The sequence below is a fragment of the Hemiscyllium ocellatum genome, chromosome 12 (assembly GCF_020745735.1).
Source record: "Hemiscyllium ocellatum isolate sHemOce1 chromosome 12, sHemOce1.pat.X.cur, whole genome shotgun sequence".
Classification (NCBI taxonomy): domain Eukaryota; kingdom Metazoa; phylum Chordata; class Chondrichthyes; order Orectolobiformes; family Hemiscylliidae; genus Hemiscyllium; species Hemiscyllium ocellatum.
Window position 1 is genome coordinate 22,530,729 of NC_083412.1, and position 20,643 is coordinate 22,551,371.

The 20,643-nt window shown below is 41.9% G+C and overlaps 1 protein-coding gene across 4 annotated transcripts in view; it reads right to left on the reverse strand.

The window, feature by feature from the left end:
• rcbtb1 (regulator of chromosome condensation (RCC1) and BTB (POZ) domain containing protein 1) overlaps nt 1–18,412 on the reverse strand; it is a 35,247-nt gene extending 16,835 nt beyond the window's left edge. For 2 of the 4 annotated variants that reach the window (XM_060832931.1, XM_060832934.1), the window contains exons 1-5: nt 18,323–18,412; nt 12,290–12,486; nt 8,105–8,255; nt 4,779–4,945; nt 1,844–2,002 (exon numbers count right to left, since the gene is read on the reverse strand). In XM_060832931.1, coding sequence (XP_060688914.1) covers nt 1,844–2,002; nt 4,779–4,945; nt 8,105–8,255; nt 12,290–12,415 — 603 coding nt within the window. In that variant the 5' untranslated portion in view covers nt 12,416–12,486; nt 18,323–18,412. Of the gene's footprint in view, nt 1–1,843; nt 2,003–4,778; nt 4,946–8,104; nt 8,256–12,289; nt 12,487–18,065; nt 18,246–18,322 lie in introns of those variants that run through there. The other 2 variants (XM_060832933.1, XM_060832932.1) reach the window with 2 other exon arrangements.
• Nucleotides 18,413–20,643: the final 2,231 nt, after the last annotated feature.

Sequence of the window (20,643 nt, forward strand, 5' to 3'; positions counted from 1 at the left end):
ACTTCATCTATTTACACTATCCATGCCCCTCATAATTTTGTAAGCCTCTATAAGGTCACCCCTCAGCCTCCGATGCTCCAGGGAAAACAGCCCCAGCCTGTTCAGCCTCTCCCTGTAGCTCAGATCCTCCAATCCTGGCAACACTGGTTGCAAAAAGCCACATGTTCTTTCAACTGACATCACACACTGCATGTGCAGTCTTGCCAGTGCAGGCACAATTTCATGTAAATTAGTTTTTAAAAAGTGACAACCAATCCCTTGTGCAGCCTTGGCCTTTTGATGGTTGGATTTTTACCCAGCATTCTCAAGGAAAGGAAATACACCTCATCCTCACATGCACATTGACAAAATGAGCTACAGTTATAGTCATTTCAACTCCTCAATCTATGAGAAAGGGCCAGCTATAGGAGGGCAATAGAGGCAGTGCTGTGGGTACGGAGGCATCATAACCATGGCCTCAAGCTCCGAGAAAAAAATTATTGGTCTCCACGATAACCCTGAACAGGACAGCTCCTTCCGTTGTTTACAAGGTCTCTCTGTCTCTTTGCACATGTATGCTCCTAGCACAACTTAGAACTGGCATTTATACAATTCACAGTTTCCACAAAAACAGAACATTAGACAAATGATTTGGTAGTGGTTTTGGAAGGATAAATGTTGATCAGGATACTGGAAAATCTCCCTCAGCACTGCACCACAATGTTAGCCCACGGTAGGGACTAAAGGAACCAAGTGAGGTTTAAACCCACAATCTTCTAACTCTGAGATGACAGCTTTATGGTAACACAGAGATAAATATCGAACACTGAGCTCAAAGCACCAAAGTCACACTGTACTGCAATCTTTGCAACAATTTTCCAGCATTAATTCAGCCATAGGAAGGTACACAGGGCCAGAGTTCCCCCTCTGCATTTAAATCTAAATTCAGGAAGAAGCTCTATAACTTCAAACATATTTAGCTGCAGACTCATCACACTGCATCGCCCAGAGGTACCAGGCAATTAGATAAGTATAGAGCAATTGTAAGTATTTCTCTTACCCACAATGCAAATCTGTCCAAAGTAGTCATTAAAAGGTTGCAATCAAAGTGCAAAATTTCATCGGTAAACCATGCAAATGACCTGATTACAATTTCAAATTCAAAAAGACAGTCGTGCATTTATGCAGTGCTTTTTATGACCTCAGGGTATCTTTAAGAGCTTTACAGCCAACATTGTCAGTTTTGTATCGCAGGACACACTGCAGCCAATTTGTGGACAATAATGGCTCACAAACAGTCATGCATTATTGGTGTTGAATCAGTTAAGTACTACCCAGACCACGAGTCAAAATATCCTTGCTCTTTTTGGAATACTGCCATTAGACCTTTTATGAGGTAGAGGAAAGTGCCTCGGTTTAATGTCTCAGCTCAAAAACAATGGCTCTAACACTGTAGCAATTCCCTAGAGCTCCACTGAGGCGTCAACCTTGATCTTGTGCTCAAGCCTCCACAGTCGGACTCGAATCCACAACTTATACAATCGTACTTAGTATTCTGCGCAGCATCAATCCAGACAATTTTGTGTTCCACCAAATACAAACCCACTCCCACCATTTTCTCACCCCATTACCTGGGCACAAATCAGGACAAGGGACTTTGAAGCAAATTGAAGCTTTAACCAAAAACAAATCATGGTCGTAGAGGGTTTTCAAAATTTGGGCTGCTCTTCCTCTGTGCTCATCAATTAGATCAATATAACATCAGTAAAAGGCAACATTTTCATATCACTGCAGTGCCCTCATTACTAACATATGCACAACAACACAATGTTATATAGTATACTGCATCTCAACAAATAATTACCTCTCCGTTATCTGCTGTAGCCATGGAGTATATCTGACCACAAGCAATAGTAACAACCCTCTTGTTCTGCAAACAGTTTGTTACCCTCCGTGGTGTTGCCTGGCTTGCAGTAGATCCTGATCCAACTTGCCCACAGTTGTTGTGACCCCAGGAGTAGACCTGTGATCCACGCAGACATAGAAAGGAGATTACTTAAATTGTGGAAAAAATAGCAAGGTCATATGTCATATATAAAATGGTATTCAGTGGAACAGAGCAGATTCTCAAATATGAAAACATCATGCGTGCATTGGCTGTAACATTTGGGGATCTAATTTTGCAAAAGATTAAATAATTCTTTAACTATAGAAATTAACTCAATGTTCCATTGATGCATGTACACTGTACTGTAATGTTGCACTTGAGACAAACATGAAATATTTCTAGAGTAGAGCATATTAATCATGCACACCATATATTCAGCTGACTGGTCAATTTATATTTTAAAGTTCATGCATTGTTGTTGAGTGCCTCAACTTTATAGTGTGTATATATTTCGACATACATGTGTGAAAATCTTTGTTGTGTGCATACATTTGTTTGTGTTCAAGTATAATGTCACATTTGAAATTATTTTACAATGGAAATTCTAAATTGAGCTTCAGCTTTAAAGCCCAGAACCAGTACAATAGATATCCCATCTTCAACAGGTATCATCCAACAATTAGGAGAAAGTGAGGACTGCAGATGCTGGAAATCAGAGTCGAAAGTGTGGTGCTGGAAAAGCACAGCAGATCAGGCAGCATCCGAGGAGCTGTCTCGACCAGGACCCTTTTACTGACTTTGTCATTCGTTTGGCTGAGCTGGTCCTCACCCTCAATTATTTCTCCTTTGAATCCTCCCACTTCCTCCAGATGAAAGGGGGTGCCATGGCACCCGCATGGGCCCCAGCTATGCCTATCTCTTTGTTAGTTATATAGAGCAGTCCATCTTCCGCAGTTATACCGGCACCACCTTTTCCTCCGCTACATTGATGACTATATTCGGCGCCATCTTGTGCTTCCACGAGGAAGTTGAACAGTTCAACAACTTCACCAACACATTCCACCCTGACCTTAAGTTCACCTGGACAATCTCAGACACCTCCCTCCCCTTCCTGGACCTCTCCATCTCCATCAACAGTGACTGACTCAACACAGACATCTTCTACAAACCCACTGACTCCCACAACTACTTGGACAACATCTTCTCCCACCCTGCATCCTGTAAAAACACTATCCCTTATTCTTCTGCCTCCACCGCATCTTCTCCCAAGAGGACCAGTTCCACCACAGAACACACCACATGGCCTCTTTCCTCAAAAGCCGCAATTTCCCCTTCTACGTGGTCAATGATGCCCTCCAGTGCATCTCATCCACTTTCTGCACCTCTCCCCTCAAACCCCACCCTTCCAACTGCAACAAGAACAAAACACCCCCACCCCCCATCCTCACGTTCCACTCACCAACATCTGTATCCTCTGCCATTTCCACCACCTATATACGGACCCCATCACTAGAGGGATATTTCGCTCCCCTCCCCTATCTGCTTTCCATAAAAACCATTCCCTCCATTACTCTCGTCAGGTCCATGTCCCCCACAACCCACCCTCCCATCCCGACAACTTCCCCTGCCACCGCAAGGATTGCAAAACCCGCGCCCACATCTCCCACCTCACCTCCGTTCAAGGCCCTAAAGGAGGCTTCCACATCCATCAGAGTTTTACCTGCACTTCCACACGTCATTTACAATATCTGTTGCTCTCGATGCGGTCTCCTCTACACTGGGGAGACAGGACACCTGCTTGCAGAGCGCTTCAGAGAACTTCTCTGGGACATTCGCAACAAGCAACCCTCCCGCCTCATTGCTGAACACTTCAACTCCCCCTCCCACTCTGCCAAGGACATGCAGGTCATGGGCCGCCTCCATCATCACACTTTTACCACCCGACACCCGGAGGAAGAAAGCCTATCTTCTGCCTTGGGACCCTCCAAACACACGGCATCAATGTGGACTTCACTAGTTTCCTCATTTTACCTGCCCCCACCTCATCCCAGTTCCAACCTTCCAACTTAGCACTGCCCTCATGACCTGTCCTACCTGTCATCCTTCCCATCTATCCGCTCCTCTGATTTATCACCATTACTCCCATCTCCATCTACCTATTGCACTCTAAGCTACCTTCCAACCCCCAGTCCCACCCTCCTCCCTTTCATCTCGGCTCACAAGCTTCATTCCTGATGAAGGGTTGTTACCCAAAACGTCAATACCCCTGCTACCTGGCCTGCTATGCTTTTCCAGTACCACATTTTGGCATCCAAAAAGATGCCTATTTACAAACACTAAGGCTGAAGGATCATAAATACATCTGCTTTCAGAGCATAGTGTAAATAAATCTTTGAACACACGAAGCCAGACAGTTCCTAATAACGTCTGATAGTGACTTGACATTGCTTTAAGAGAGGGGAGTGTGTGGTGCTGGAAAAGCACAGGTCTGGGATCATCCAAGGAGCAGGAGCATTGATGTTTCTGGCAAAAGTCCTTCACAAGGAATTAGGCCAGGAATTGCTTTAAGAGAGGGCAATTTATGCTCGGATACTATTTTCTTTACGGCACCCAAGGTTGTCAAGGGCTTGGAAAGGGTGCAGAATGACATAATTGTTTCAAAGAGCAAGATCAGGTATAATGGACTGAATTAGTTCTTCCTGGGTTGGATGGTTCAATGAAAACAAACGTGCAAGGTAATTTAATTCAAGACTGAAATCCAATAAGCTCTTCATTCTACCATCCCCATTGCATTAGACACTTTAAAAAGATTAAATTTTACAACTGTAAAGTTGGGAAACAAATAAAGATAAATTTACATCACCGGTATCAAACAAATAACGGAGAGTGCATTGGACAAGTCAGCTCTCACCTCGCCTTCTGTTGTTAGGATCACAGAGTGATTGGAGCCACAAGCAACCTCCATCACTGTCTTGTCATAGAACATGCTTGAGACAAGAAAAGGCAATGAGCCCGGACCAGTTGTTCCATTACCCAGCTGGCCATAACTGTTGAGGCCCCAGGAATAAGTTTCTCCATCTGAAAAAGATCATAATGTTGGAAGTGACTGAAAAGCTCCAGAGACTATTTGAAGATGGCAGCCACAGATTTGGGTGCTGCCCAGAAATCTAAGTACCTTTTGTACTTCAAATGAATAACATCAGCCCCACTTTCGCAGAGCAATTTTTTTTTTTGTCTGGATCGGTTCAGAGGCAAGTAAAGCAGAATCTACCCTGAAAAATTCTTCTCTTCCTCACCCATACAATCTAAGCCAAAGTGCCACCTCAAGGGCTGCCATTCCCACTGGATGTTGACTCCTGGAGCAATGATCAATGAAAGGCAAAGTACATCAAGTGCAGGGGCACAAGACAAAGAAACATTCAATCACAGGCTAGAAGCTCAAGCCAACAAACTTGATTAACAAACGCTTCCATCAGAGAACTCTGATGCAATACAATCAATTACAATCTCTCCAATGGAACAATCATAGTTTTGTGAAAGAATAGGGCACAAAACAGACACAGCTTTGTTTTGTCAAAGACATTTCCTTAGAGCAGAGGAGCTCAGGAGGGGACAATGTATAAAATTATGAGGAGCATAGGTAACTTTTCCTCTTTGTGAACAAATCAATGACCGGGGGGCACAGTTTTAAGACAAGAGTAGAAATTTTATAGGAGACATGAGGAAAAACTATTTCCCCAGAGGATGATGGGAATCTGGAACTTGCTGCCTGTAAAGATGGTTGAGGCAGAAACTCATAACATTTATGAAGTATTGAAATGTGCACATAGGATGCCAAGGCATACAAAGCGAGTATTAGGAAGAGCTGTAAAATACAATTAGAATAATTGTTGTTTGTTTTTGACCCAGTGCAGAAGCAATGGGTTGAAGAGCCTTTTACTGTCCTAGATCTCTATGACTCTCCTAAATTGAGGGTAGCTGCAACAACCACAATGGAAACAATGTTAGCCAGAGAAAACAGCTGATGCAGTTCAAGATTTCAAAGCTAATTTGAAAACCTGATCACTTTATACACAACAATCAATGCTGGAGATCACAACGGGTTAGACAGCATCCATGGAGACAGAGCAAGCTAACATTTCAAGTCGAGATGACTCTTCATCAGAGCTCTATCTCTGTGGATGCTGTCTGACCCGCTGTGATCTCCAGCAATGATTGTTTTTAGTACAGATTCCAGCATCTGCTGTAACTTGCTTCTACACCTTACGAACAGCCTGTTATAGGGGTGTACTTGAGGAAAAGACAGCAAAATGTTTATTTATATAGAAGTCTTTCATGATCAAAACACTTAGTCAGTTATGATTTTCAGAAGTGTAATTATTGTCATAATACAGAAAATGTGGCAACCAATTTGTGCATGAATTCCCACAAACAGGAATATGATAATGATCAGATAATCTGTCTTTGTGAGGTTGATTGAGGGACAATGGTGATAAATCCATCACATAAAAAGGTGTTTAGATTTGCAGGAAAATCTAGCCTCTTTTGTGCTATTATCAACAAGATTTCACCTTAGAACATTATATTAATTTGTTAAAATAAACAATTCTGTCATTTGTTAGTATCAGCCATTTGATCAAATATCTGCCAACTACAGATGAATATCCAATGTGATAAAGAAAGTTTTGACAAATGCATCAATATTCAACAAAAACTCATACAGCTGTAGAAAAGCACCAACTCTGATCACTCCAAGTAGATGCATTCAGGTGAGAGGTTTACGACATTCTAGCTTGCCAGGTATTAAACTCAACATTTCCAATGTTATAGGAAAACACCAAAAGGAAAACACATTGCATTTTCACAGCAACTTTCATAACTTCAGAATCACTCGAAGCACTTGACAGTCAAAGACCCAATAAGTGAAACAGAGTCTATTTTTGTACAGTTTAAGTTTCAAAAACAGTAATGCAGAATGATCACATAATCAGTTTTAGCAACATTCGTTAATAAATACAGAACAACCTCAATAATCTGAACGAGATGGGCAGAAGCCTTTTGTTCGGATAACTGATCTGATTGTAAAGAAAGGAAGCCATACTGAACATAAGATGTAAATAAAAACATGGTTTGCAGAGTTTGTATTCATTCAATCGATAAAATGTGTACAAACACTGGATATTGCTTAAACATTCATGATATTTCACTAATAAAATCATTTTTTTCTGTAAATAAAATTCATTGAGGTGGAGGCCAAATCCTCAAATATTCCTTAAACACTATATATTTCTGGAAGAGATTAGAGGATCTAACACTGTGCTCTAGTAGAGAGGGTGTTTAAATCTATCATTTTGATGAGTCTGCTATTTAAACGAACTATTCTTTGAGTTCTGCAAATTGCAAGTTTTGTTCAGAATTATCTTAACAGCAGGAAGTAATACTAGAGCATTATTCCAGGCTGCAAGGAGCAAATTGCACAAGTCCGGTTAAACCCAGAAGGACTAAATCCTCACCATCACAAAAACATGGAAATCATAGCATTCATCAAGTTTCCAAACAGTTTCTAAAATCACAAGAGCATTTGTCAGTTTCATCTGAACTCAGTGTCGTGATAGAAAGACAGAAGCACTGCCTCTCTCATGCATTTACTACCTCTGCCATTTTCTTCAGAAACGACCCATTACTTTTGCGAAGGGCAGTGTAACTAACACTTACATTAAAAATACTGTCGCTGTTGCTTGAGGTGCTTGTGTTTCCTTGTTTTTGGACAGGATTTTCACATGTTCTTCAGGACAGGTAATCACAATATACTTTTACACTTATACTTGCAATATACATTGCAAACAAAAGACACTGTCATTGCACCATTGTTTTTATGGGACTTTTTATTATGGGAGCTTGAGATCTTGTTTGGATAACGTGAAATTCAGATCACTGATGTTCAGATAACTGAGGTTGTTCTGTACTGACCAGGAGAACTCCCCTGTTCTTTGACTAGTACCACAGGAAATTATAACTTTGGAACCAGAAGAACCTTAGCTTAACTTTGACAGAAGGCAGCACTCAATACTACATCGAAGCATAAACCTGGGTTATATGCTGCAGTCTCTGAAAGGGATTTGAGCCCAGGGCCTTCTGTTTAAGGATGTGAGACAGCTACTGCTGAGCCATGGCTGACAACTGGAAAATCTTGAAAAATACATTGGAAATTGCTGTTACAATTGAACTTATGCTTACCTTTAGTTGCAAGTAAAATATGTGGCCCACTTCCATAACTGAGAGAAATTATTTTCTTTCCACACAAAGCTTCGATTTTCTTTGGTGTAACTACACTCTGACCGTCCCCAATTCCTAGGCAGTTACTGCAATTTACCCCAAGTGCAAACACCTGCAACAGAAGTGGTTTGTGTTCAGTGAGCCATGTAGTCATCAAGATATGCTACTCAAATCAATTACTAGAAGTGGTTATCGTGCACCTTGTGTATCTCAAAGAAAGCTGCGCAAATTCCGTCTGCAGCAAAGGTAACTATTCCTAAATTGATTAACTATTTAAATTGAGAGAGAAAAACACTATTGTCTGGAGGGGGTGCATTCACACCTTTTATTAAAAGCAGGATTATAGATATTTCTGTGTGCATGTCGATATACACAATTTTATTAGAAACGTAAGTGTGGCAGAAGGCTGGCAAGCAGCTATTATTATTTCTAGACAGAACTAAAGCAAGGAATTATAGCTTAATTAGCATCATGTCAGTGGCAAGATAGATATGAAAACCTCAGTCAAAATAGTATTAAAAACAACCTAGAAACTGAATGTGTAATTAGCATGAATTTTGAAAGCGAATGATTTCCTCAATCAACCTTATTGAATTATTTGCAGTAGTAGCAAATATGGTAGATAAGAGTAAACATTAAGACATCAAAGAATTAGAATTAGAATTGCTGCCTAGGAAGGGGTCACTTGACTCATCAGATTTTCGCTTTCCAAAGGAACAGTTTGAGACTGTCATTTTGCAATCTTCTAACTGTAGGCCTGAATATTCTTAAGTGATAAATAATAATCTAATTCTCTCTTGAATGCTTTATCTGAACCTGGTTCCACCACACACTCAGGCAATTCATTCCAGATCCTAATCACTCAAGCCAACTGTTTTTACTTCTACTTATTATGTTAGACCTCTTTCATGCTAAATATTTTAAATATATAAAATGCAAAAACATTTACAGAAAGACTCCAATAAAAGGTACCAAAAAGAAGATTTGTGTTTTGGTCAGAACTTGGGAATCACTGTACAAGTTACAGGTTGGACATAGCAAACTGGTTACAAAACAGTGTGCGAGTTGTGGGGATCAAAGATCATTATGCGGATGGAAACAGCCGGGAAATGGTGTATCACAAGAATTGGGGCTAGGAACATTATCACAGAAATGTAACGGAACAGAAGGAAGCATTCATGCTTGCACCAATTTGTTAAATAAGCATCATTACCTAGTGCCAATCTCTTACTTCCTTCCCAAAATGCAAAGGTGCCAGTGTTGAACTGGGGTAGACAAAGTCAGAAGTCACATGACACCAGGTCATAGTCCAACAGGTTTATTTGAAATCACAAGCTTTCGGAGTGCTCCTCCATCATCAGCAGCAGCACTCCGAAACCTAGTGATTTCAAATAAACCTGTTGGACTATAATCTGGTGTCGTGTGACTTCTGACTTTCTTCCCATTTGCCTGCATAATATCTTTATCCAAATATTCAATAGCCTCTTGAATGCAGATTATATGTCATAACTTTAGACAAATAATTTGAATTTAAAACTTTTAAAATTAATATATTTTGGGGCAGTGAGAGTTAGTACAGATGAATAATTATAGGAAGAATACAACAAAATGCAAGAACATTAATACAATTGTAGAAAGGATGTGTAATTTTAAATAAGTTTCAATGTAAAGATCTGAGACAACACATCATGGTAAGAAGGATAAGGAGACCACACACTCATTGGAAAAAAACATCTAAATTTTGAAGAGGAATAGGGAGATTTGGGGTACAGACAAAAAATTCATTAAAACTGGTCACACATGTTAATGACCAAAGTACTTCGGCTCATTTCTAGAGGAATTGAACTGAAAGACAGATAAATTATGTTAACCTTGTACAGACCCTTGATCAGACCACAGAGTTTGTGAACTGTTCTAGTCTCCATATTGTGAAAAGGTGATAGACACATCGAAGAAGATTCAAAAAAGGATTTACGAGAAAGATACTAGAATGTAGAGGTTACAACTTTCAGGAAATATTAAACAAGCTTTTCTCTAAAAGAAATGACCTGGTAGGGGTTATTAAGGTTATGAAAGGTTTGACATATGTGACAAAGCTAGTCCCTTTTTTTTAAAAACAGTGGTTCCTTGGCTCAAGGATACTCGGTCCTTGATTATTTTCAGAGGGGTAATAAACCAAGCCAGGTTCCCATCAGTCTGGTCTGGTACAGAGATGAAAAGGATTTTGAGAGGCCTTTTGTTTATGTGTAAACAGAGGAGACTTCAGGCCAAAGTGGTCATATTTTAGAAATGACCTGTATGAAGGGAGTGGTCAGCTCTCTAGCTGCACTGAGCAGTTTAATTCAGCCTTGAACTGGTGAGGAGTTCAATAGTGAGCTGTGTGGAAACTCTTTGTCTCTCTCTCTTTTCTGCCCTTCAAACTTCAATCTGTAAGCATGAATTCCATTTGTACTGGTTTTTAAAGGGAGTTTGCTTATTGGGATGTTGTGTATATTCGGAACAGCATAATTAACTTTAGTTGATGCTGCCTGAACTGCTGTGCTCTTCCAGCACCACTAATGCAGAATCTGGTTTCCAGCATCCGCAGTCATTGTTTTTACCCCGTTGACTACTGCGAATCCTCTTGCAAGGATGCCTGCCTTGAAGAAGTTTTCCTCCTCTCTCTACAAGAATCTCAAGGAGTCCCTCTCCCACTGCAACTCCCAGGTCATTTCCTCTGCCCTGCCGGACTTGTCCGACCTGCCTAGCTCCTTTTCCACCTATCCATTCCCCCCTCTCCTCCCTGACCTATCACCTCCATCCCCTCCCCCACTCACCCATTGTACTCTATGCTACTTTCTCCCCATCCCCACCCTCCTCTAGCTTATCTCTCCACGCTTCAGGCTCACTGCCTTTATTCCTGATGAAGGGCTTTTGCCTGAAACGTCGATTTCGCTGCACTTTGGATGCTGCCTGAACCCACTGATTCAGAATTTAGTTTGGATAGACTGAGTTCTGTAGGGGTTCTTTATTCTGTTCTTTGTGTTTCATTGTGTAATTTTGTGAATTTTTTTTGTCCGTTTTAAAATCTAGTAGTCAACCTAGCTAACTTATTCTGGGTAATTTTCACTGTACACTTAGTGAAACAAATAGCAAAGTTATGGTCTAGGGCTGCCTGCTTAAGAATGTTTTCAGTGATCTAGCCTAGTCCATAACACACATCAGACTTGAGATATTTCTACTTCTAAACAAGTCTTAAGTTAGGATCCTAAGTGTATGAGGGGTACTAATTAACCAAAATAGGAATTCCAGAAGAATCTTTTGTACTCGGAGTGGTCAGTATTTAGAACGTGCTTTCAAAGGGAGCAAATGAAGCAAACAGCAGATATACACTAAATGGGCAGTTAAACAACCATGAGGAGGAAGGGAATAAAAAGAAATGTTCTTAGCATTAGATGAAGGTGGGCAGGAAGAGGCTTGTATGGGACATCAACAGTGGCATGTTCTTGGGTTGAAAGACTTGTTTATATTTATAATTCTGTAGCATGATGCAGCAAGATTCAGGATAAAATTGCAAGATTAAAAAGATAAATGTTGGAAAAGAAACACAACTTTCCAAAAGAAAGGGGTGAATATTAAGCAGTATAAATTACAATGAAAGCACTTACAGAACTGAAACTTAAATAGACAGACAAAAAAAAACATTGAAATGAAAGCATACATTGACCATAACAATTGGGTACTCCCACACCCTTGCACGCACCAAAACTAGTTAACTTGCAGGTTGACAGGTCTGATCCCGCCATTGCTCTGCCAAAGATTGGAAGGTAACAGGAACAGGTCATGGAGGCAAGCAAAGAACCAGACATCTTCACTTACTTAATCTCATTACAGGAAGCAGATGGTTTATTTTTGTCATGTAAAGATCAGTAATTGTTTAGCATAAAGGCTGTTTATGGTCTTCAGGTCTGGCTGTATCTTCAGTGAAATCAGAGTCAACATTAACTCTGACCTCTCTCCACAGGTGTTGCCAGACCTGCTGAGTTTTTCCCGCAATTGCTGGTTTTGTTTCTGATTTACAGCATCAGCGGTTCTATTGGCTTCTTTTTAGGGTCTACTTTGAAGGGGATATACCTCAAAGTTATAAAAAGTCATCCCAAGACTTACTTCATCATTTTTTGTGACATAGATTGCCTCAGTTGCTGAAGTACCAAAGACACAGGCTTGCTGAATGGATTTAATTTCCTGTGAGGAAAGCAAGCTGAACACAGGCCACTTCCCAACATCCACCATGACTGCTTGCTTAAGGACAGTTGGTTAAAGTCATCACCCAGTCATAGTTCCTCCATCCTTCAGCAGCGACTCTGAAAGAAACGGAAGAGAATTCAACACTTTTGATTTCTGTTGTAATTGAACTTGGCATTGCATTCTTCAGTTCAAAACATTTTTGCCCAAAGAGCTGCTGCAAGCCTGAACTAATAATGGTGCAGTGAAGGAAACGAGAAAGAACCTGAAACCAATAGTATCACCAAAAAGAATCAGATTCATGGATTTTGAAATAAACAGTGGAAGGGACTGCATTCAAGCATCAAAAACTAAGAATGAACTGAATGTCAAATGAAGTACAGAAAACAACTTTAACTAGCAAACAGATTAAATTGAAAGTAAAAAAAGAGAAGGTAATTACATTTGGTCTTGTACATTTATTTCGGGTATACCAGAGTCATTATATTGTCAATAGGGCTTTTGCTCTATTAATCACTAGTCCAAAGTACGTCTAGTAGCTCCGATAGCATACTGCAGTCTACAAGTGTGAAAGGTGAGAGTTACACCTGACTAATATGACTCTTCCCACTTTTGTGTTTCTCTCTCCTGGCCTATAAACAGAGCATTGAACCATAATTCTGTCATCCACCTTCACTCTGTGCTAACACTTGTGGTCTTTTAGGGGCTATGAAAATAACATTTGTAGCTGCTTTTAGCAGGAATAGTCCCTTCTTTTTACTCCAGAAACATTCACTGAGATATATTTTACAAACAGTAATTCTCTGCAGGGTAACTGCCTGGAGTAAGACTTAAACTAGCTTCCTTTTTTTCCCAGTGAAGGGCACCGAGCTCTGATTAAAGATTAAGTAGAATGTTTCATTCAGGGAATGATCCCAACAAAGGGTGCACACGTGGATGGATCATAGTGATGGATTAAATGTTGGGAACAAATACTGCGATCAAGCAAATGTTGCAACTGCATATCATGCTGTGCATGTCAGAGATAAAAGACAGTGAGATGCTGTTTTTGTGAACCTAACGAAACAGCACAACTCAAACTGCAACTTTCGGATCTTTTTATATTAAGAGTATATTCACCCCAGATCTGAATGGTTCTGTAGGGTCACTGAATAACTCTATGTTCTCCCCACGGATGCTGCCAATCTGCTGGGTTCCTCAGACAATTTCTGTTTTTGTTCCTAAGATAAACTCACTGATGTTTGTGATAAATGGATAAAGCTGACAATCACAGAATTACAGAATTTTACAGAACAGGAGGCAGCTATTCAACCCATTGTCTCTATACCGGCTGCTGAAAGAGCTACCCAGCTAGTCCCTCTCTCCAGCCCTATTTCTGTGGTTCTCTAACTTCATTGTCAAAAATATCCACTTCTCCTCTGCTTCCACCACTCTGACAGGCAGTAACCTGTCAGAAATCCTAACAACGCTCTCATTAAAGACGTTTCTCCTCATCTTACTCCTAGCTGTATTGCAGACTATTTTCAAATTGTGATCCTTTGTTACTGGCATACCTTCGAGTAGATTCAGAGTATCGAACTAAATTGAATTTATTGTCACGTGTACCGAGGCACAGTGAAAAGCTTTGTCTTGTGAGCAATACAGGCAGATCACAGAGTTAAGTAGCATAGATAAATAACTAATATGTAAACAGCGGCAAAAACAAAAACACAGGTATAGGCGAATGTTAAGAGTGTGAGAGTCCATTCAGTATTCTAACAACAGTAGGGTGGAAACGGTTTCGAAACTGACTAGTATGTGTGTGTTCAGGATTCTGTACCTTCTCCCCAATGGTAGAAAAACATTGCCAGGGTGGGGTGGATCTTTGAGAATGTTGCCAGCCTTTCCTTGACAGCAGGCCTGGTAGATGGATTCTACAGATGGCAGGTTGGCCGGACCGAGTTCACCACTCTCTGTAACCGTCCTTGAATGGTACAGTTGCCATACCAGGTAATGATACATCCAGACACAATGGTCTCGATGGCACACTTCTTGCTGGCAAGGGTTGGCAAGAGTATTTGCTGTCATACCAAGTTTCTTCAGCTGCCTGAGGAAGAGGCGACATTGTTGGGCCTTTGTAATCAATGCATCAACATGAAGAATCCAAGAAAGCTTGTTGTGGATGACCACTCCCAGGAGCATGACACTCTCCACTTATTCCACCTCTGTGCTGTTAATGTGTAAGGGGGAGCATGAGTAACATCCCACCGAAAGTCAATAATGAATTCCTTGGTTTTGCTGGCATTGAGAGATAGGTTGTTCTCAGTGCACCATTTTTCCAGGTCTTCACCCTCCCATCTGTAGTCTGTTTCATCGCCATCTGAGATTCGACTGATTATGGTGGTGTCAGTGAACCTGTAAATGGCATTAGTCTGGTATTTGGCAACGCAATAATATCCTTCCTTACCCTGTCAAAATTGTTCATATTAATCTTCTCTGCTCCATGGCGAATAAGCCTAATCTCTCCACATATCTAAAATCCTTCATTCCTGTATGTTTCTAGTAAACTGCCCTTTAATTCTCTCTCGGGCTTTAACATCCTTCCTTAAATAAAGTGCCTAGAACTGAATACGATATTCCAAATGTGGTCTGACCAACGATTTTAGAAGATGAAGCATCATTTCCTTGCTTTTATACTCTATTTATAAACTCAAGGATCTTAGAAGTTTTCTTAACAATTGTTTCAATGTGTCTAGCCACCTTCATGTGAACCCTGAGGTCTCTCTGCTCCTGTACTCCCCTCGAAGTTGTACCATTAAGCCCATATTGCCTCTCCATGTTTCTTCCATCAAAATGTATCACCTCACATTTCTCTCCATTGAAACTTAACTACTAGGTGCCTGTCCATTTGGCCAACTTTCAATGTCCCTCTGAAGTCGCTCAGCATCATCCTCACAATTCACTATTCTCCCTAGCTTAGTATCATCTGCAAATGTGGAGATTCTGCTCTTTACACCCATCTCCAAATCATTTATATAAGTCAGAAAATGCAAGAGTCCCAAGACCAATACCTGGGGAACATCACTTTCAACTCATCTCCAAAATGAGAAATGCCTATTTATTCCTATTGTTTCTTATCTATTCAGCCAACTTCTAATCCATTCCATGACGACCTATCAATCCCAAACATTTATAATTTGCTAACCAATCTGACATACTGCACCATATCCAATGCCTTCTCAAAGTCCAAATATACATCATTCACAGCACTACCATCTTCCACTGCCTGTATTACTTTGTCAAAGAACTCAATTAAATTTGTCAGACATGACCTGCCCTTGACAAAGCCACACTGAATGTCTCATATTAAATTACTTTTTCCTAAGTGTACATTTACTTTATCACATATTATGGCCGCCATCAGGTTTTCTACTATTGATATCAAGCTGACAGGTTTGTAGTTTCCTGGGTTATTATACTGTTACTACTTTAAACAACAATATCACAATTGCAATCCACCAGTCCCCTAGAACTAATCCTGTGTTCAGATAGGCCTGGAAAATTTCTGTCAACTGCTCTGTAATTTCTCCCTTAACTCCCTCAGCAGTCTAGGACGCATCCCATCCAGGCCTGGGAATTTCTCTACCTGGAGTGCTGCCAGCCTTTGTGCATCTCTTCTTTATCTATCCATATACTGTTCAGTTGCTCAACATCTGTGTTTTCAACTAGGCCACGGTCACCATCTTCTAACTTGGTATAGAGAGAAGCAAAATATTAATTTAGTGCCTCTGCCATATCTTTTGCTTCAGTGAGCAGCTTACCATTCTTGTTCCTTACGGGCCTCACTCTATCTTTCACTCTTAATATATTTTAAGAATATTTTACTATTTGTTGTAGCACAGCCTGCCATTCTTTCCTCATGCTTCCTCTGAAGTTTCCTTACTCCAGCCTTAGCCTCTTCCTGAAATACTCTTTCTAATTTCTATTGCTATTATTATTCTGGTATGCCGTGATTGTGGGTATTTTCACCAAGTTGGGAAGTTGATTTGCAGACATTTTGTCCCTGTATAGGTGACATCTTCAGTGCTTTGGAGCCTCCTGTGAAGCCCTGCGATACTCTCTCTTCTGGAATTTATTTGGTTCAGTTCCTGCTGCTTCTGGTTGCTTGTTGTCGTTACTGGTGTATTGGGTCTACACGTTGGTTGATGTAGTCCGTGGATGAGTGCAATGCCTCTAGAAAATCTCGAGCTGTCCTCCGACTGTTGTGTTGTCCCAATCGAATTTGTGGTCCTTGTCATGTGTGGGGTTACTTGGGACAGCTGGTCATGGCGTTTGGTGGCTGGTTGGTGTTAGTGGATGCGGATTGCTAATTGTCTGCCTGTTTGTCCTATACAGTGTTTCATGCACTTAACCCCTAGGGTGGATTTGAAAGATCCAATGGCAATATTTCACAAGACAGCAAGGAGCCCCACTGTCCTGTCCCATATTTATCCCTCGATTTGTTTTCTTGTGATGTTAATTTTCTGGTCATAACACATTGTTTTGTGGAAATTCACTGCTCGATTTCCTACATTACAACAGTGACTACACTTCAAAAGTACTTAATTGATTATAATATACTTTATGTTGGGTGATTGTGAAAAATGCTACCATAAATGGGTGTCTTCTTTCTGTAACAGAAAGACAAAACCACCATTTAAATGTCCCAACCAAAAGCGCAACATTCTCTCAGTTGTCAGCCTAGACTGGGCTCTACTCAAGTTATGGCTGTGCTCCTAAAGAGAGAAACAGCTGCACCCAACTGACCTTTCACAAGGATCAAGTGCACTATGAATGACATTTACTAACACATATATAAACATATTACTTCTAATACTGAACATAGGTAGTTCAATAAAAACAAAACAAAAATGGCAACACTAGAAATGATTACCAGCAGCTCTTAAACTAGCCACCATTAGTGTCACATGATTACTTTGTGACAGTACAACATATGTCTCATTTCGTTTATGTTAACTGACAAGACCAACATTTCTAGATTTGTAATGCTGCCAAATACGTCGTTTACTGTTATATACATAACGGAAAACAGCCTGCAACAAAGTTACAGGAATTGCATGGTTATTTTCTGAACTCAGTACAGGGTTGACTCTGCAATCAGAGTCCTTTTCTCACTGGAGGTTACCATCCAGTTCAATGAGGTCAGCTAACAGTCCCATTTCCGTGTCTATCACGATTTGATATCGTGCAAGCTCATTTGCCCGGACAGCCAGTAAAATTTCCTTTTGGGAAGACCGCCCCGATTGATGATCAGATTCGTGCAACTCTGCTTCCACCACCATCATCATCATCATCACCACCATCACCATCACCATCATCACCACCACCACCACCACCACCACCACCACCACCACCATCATCACCACCACCAACACCACCATCATCACCACCACCACCATCACCACCACCATCATCACCACCACCATCATCACCACCACCATCATCACCACCATCACCATCATCACCACCACCATCATCACCACCACCATCATCACCACCACCATCATCACCACCATCACCACCACCATCACCATCATCACCACCATCACCATCACCACCATCATCACCATCACCACCATCATCACCACCATCATCACCACCACCATCATCACCACCATCATCACCATCACCAGCAATGATCCAGATCGCCAGAACTCACAGTGTTCTCCCTCACATTCCTGCACTGCGCATCTATTTAGAAACTACCATCCATTGTCGTTCCCATCCTTCAGTCAGGAACACACAGAAAACAGCTGACATTTAAGTTATAACGGGAGGCAGCTTCCTTTGGCTGGCAGCGTGAGTTGTGTTGATCTGCCCCTGCCCCTGCCCCTGCCCCTGCCCCATGGGCCCGGCCTGACAAACAGCTTGTAGCTGAAACACCGCACAAACACAAATCCGGGTATGCCGCCTTACGGTCATCGTAAAGTTATCTTTAACTTCCGTCCCCAGTCCGTCGAGCGGCCGCACGACGCCCGGAAGCCCAGGAGATCACGTGCCACAATGGAGGCGGGGCTCCACCGGAGACACATTTTCCCATTGGTCAGCGCCGTGGTCGCTGAGGGTCACAGGCAATCTGGATGCGGGGCGGGGGGGGGGGGGGCTCCCATTGAGAATCACGTGACACTTATTAGAGGCGGGGCTCGGCCGCTGAGGGTCACGTGTGGTTTTGGAGGCGGGGCACCGTTTGGAGTGACGTTTTGCATTGGAGGGAGGGCTCCATGGGAGTCACGCTCCGCTCAGGATCACGTGTCGCATTGGAGGCTGGACTCTGAGGATCACGTGGGGTTTCATGACGGGGCTGCTGCCAGGGAAACGTGTCAACCAAGAACAGGTCCCTTGAGTCACGTGGTATTTCGGTCGGTTGGTGTCATTCTGACCCCAGGTTGTCAGTGCAGATCATAGATCACAGATCACATCGATCGATCCTGTGTGCGATATTCTCCCTACCAGTTACCCACAGTTAGAGCAATGGACAGGAAATTAAAGTTGGATCAGTGAGAATTAATAGTTTTCTGCTCAGTGGAGCCTTGACAAGACATCTCTCTTAGTGATGAATTGTTGCTGGTCGAATATTGAGTAGGAGAGCTCTTTTGTTACATAGGGTCAAGAGACCTTCCCCAACACTAGAGGGTCTATGTATGATGTTTAAATAGAAGGCAGCACTGCATTGATGTGAAAACTTTGATTTCATAATCGATTCAAGAAAGATTGCAATATTATACAAAATATATGAAGTATTTACTGAGTGGAAAGAATGCAGTTTACAGAAATACTATTGAATTATTTCTTTCAGGAAAGCCTTTGCAAAGAAGATCTGGAAAAAGACTCAGTGGTTTTTCTGAGGTTCGTCCCGAGCAGCTCCATAGGGTCATAGTGTCTCACTGCAACCCCCAGGTCATCTCCTCTGCCCTGAAGCTCTTCAACCATGTCCAAACTGTCAACCTTCCTTCCCACCTATCTGCTCCACACTCCCCTCGGACCCATCACCTTCATCCCCACCCCCATCCACCTATTGTGCTCTTTGCTACCTTCTCCCCAACCCCACCCCCTTCCCATTTATCTCTCCATCCCAGAGGCTCCCTGCCTTCATTCCTGATGAAGGGCTTTTGCGCAAAACGTCGATATTCCTGCCCCTCGAATGCTGCCTTACCTGCTATGTTTTTTCAGCACCACGCTAATCTAAGTTAAAAATCACACAACACCAGGCCAATCACCTGATGAAGGAGTGTCGCTCCGAAAGCTAGTGTGCTTCCAATTCAACCTGTTGGACTATAACCTGCTGTTGTGTGATTTTTAACTTTGTACACCCCAGTCCATCACTGGCATATCCAAATCATCCCTCTAATCTAGACTCTGATTTCTAGCATCTGCAGTCCTCAATTCTGCCTAGTTGATTTTAACATTACTGCAAGTCCTCTTGCAAGGACGCCTATCTTGAAGAAGTTCTCCTCCTCTCTCTGCAATGATCTCAGTGAGTGAGTCTCTGTCTCACTGCTATCCCCAGGTCATCTCCTCTGCCCTGAAGCTCCTCAACCATGTCCAACCTGTCAATTTTCCTTCCCACCTATCCGCTCCACCCTCCTCTCCGACCTATCACCTTCATCCCCACCCCATCCACCTACTGTGACCGAAACATCGATTTTCCTACTCCTTGGATGCTGCCTGACCTGCTGTGCTTTTCCAGCACCACTCAAATCTAGAGTCATAGAGATGTACAGCACGGAAATAAACCCTTTGGTCCAACTCATCCATGCCGAACCGATATCCCAACCAAATCTAGTCCCACCTGTAAGCACCTGGCCCATATCCCTCCAAACCCTTCCTATTCATATACCCATCCAGATGCCTTTTAAAAGTTGCAGTTGTACTAGCCTCCACTACATCCTCTGGCAGCTCATTCCATACACATACCACCCTCTGCGTGAAAAATTTGCCCCTTCGGTCTCTTTTATATCTTTCTCCTCTCACCCTAAACCTATGCCGTCTAGTTCTGGACTCCCCGACCCCAGGGAAAAGACTTTGTCTATTTATCCTATCCATGCCCCTCATAATTTTGTAAACCTCTATGAGGTCACGCCTCAGCCTCCGACGCTCCAGGGAAAACAGCCCCAGCCTGTTCAGCCTCTCTCTATAGCTCAAATCCTCCAACCCTGGCAACATCCTTGTAAATCTTTTCTGAACCCTTTCAAGTTTCACAACATCTTTCCAATAGGAAGGAGACCAGAATTGCATGC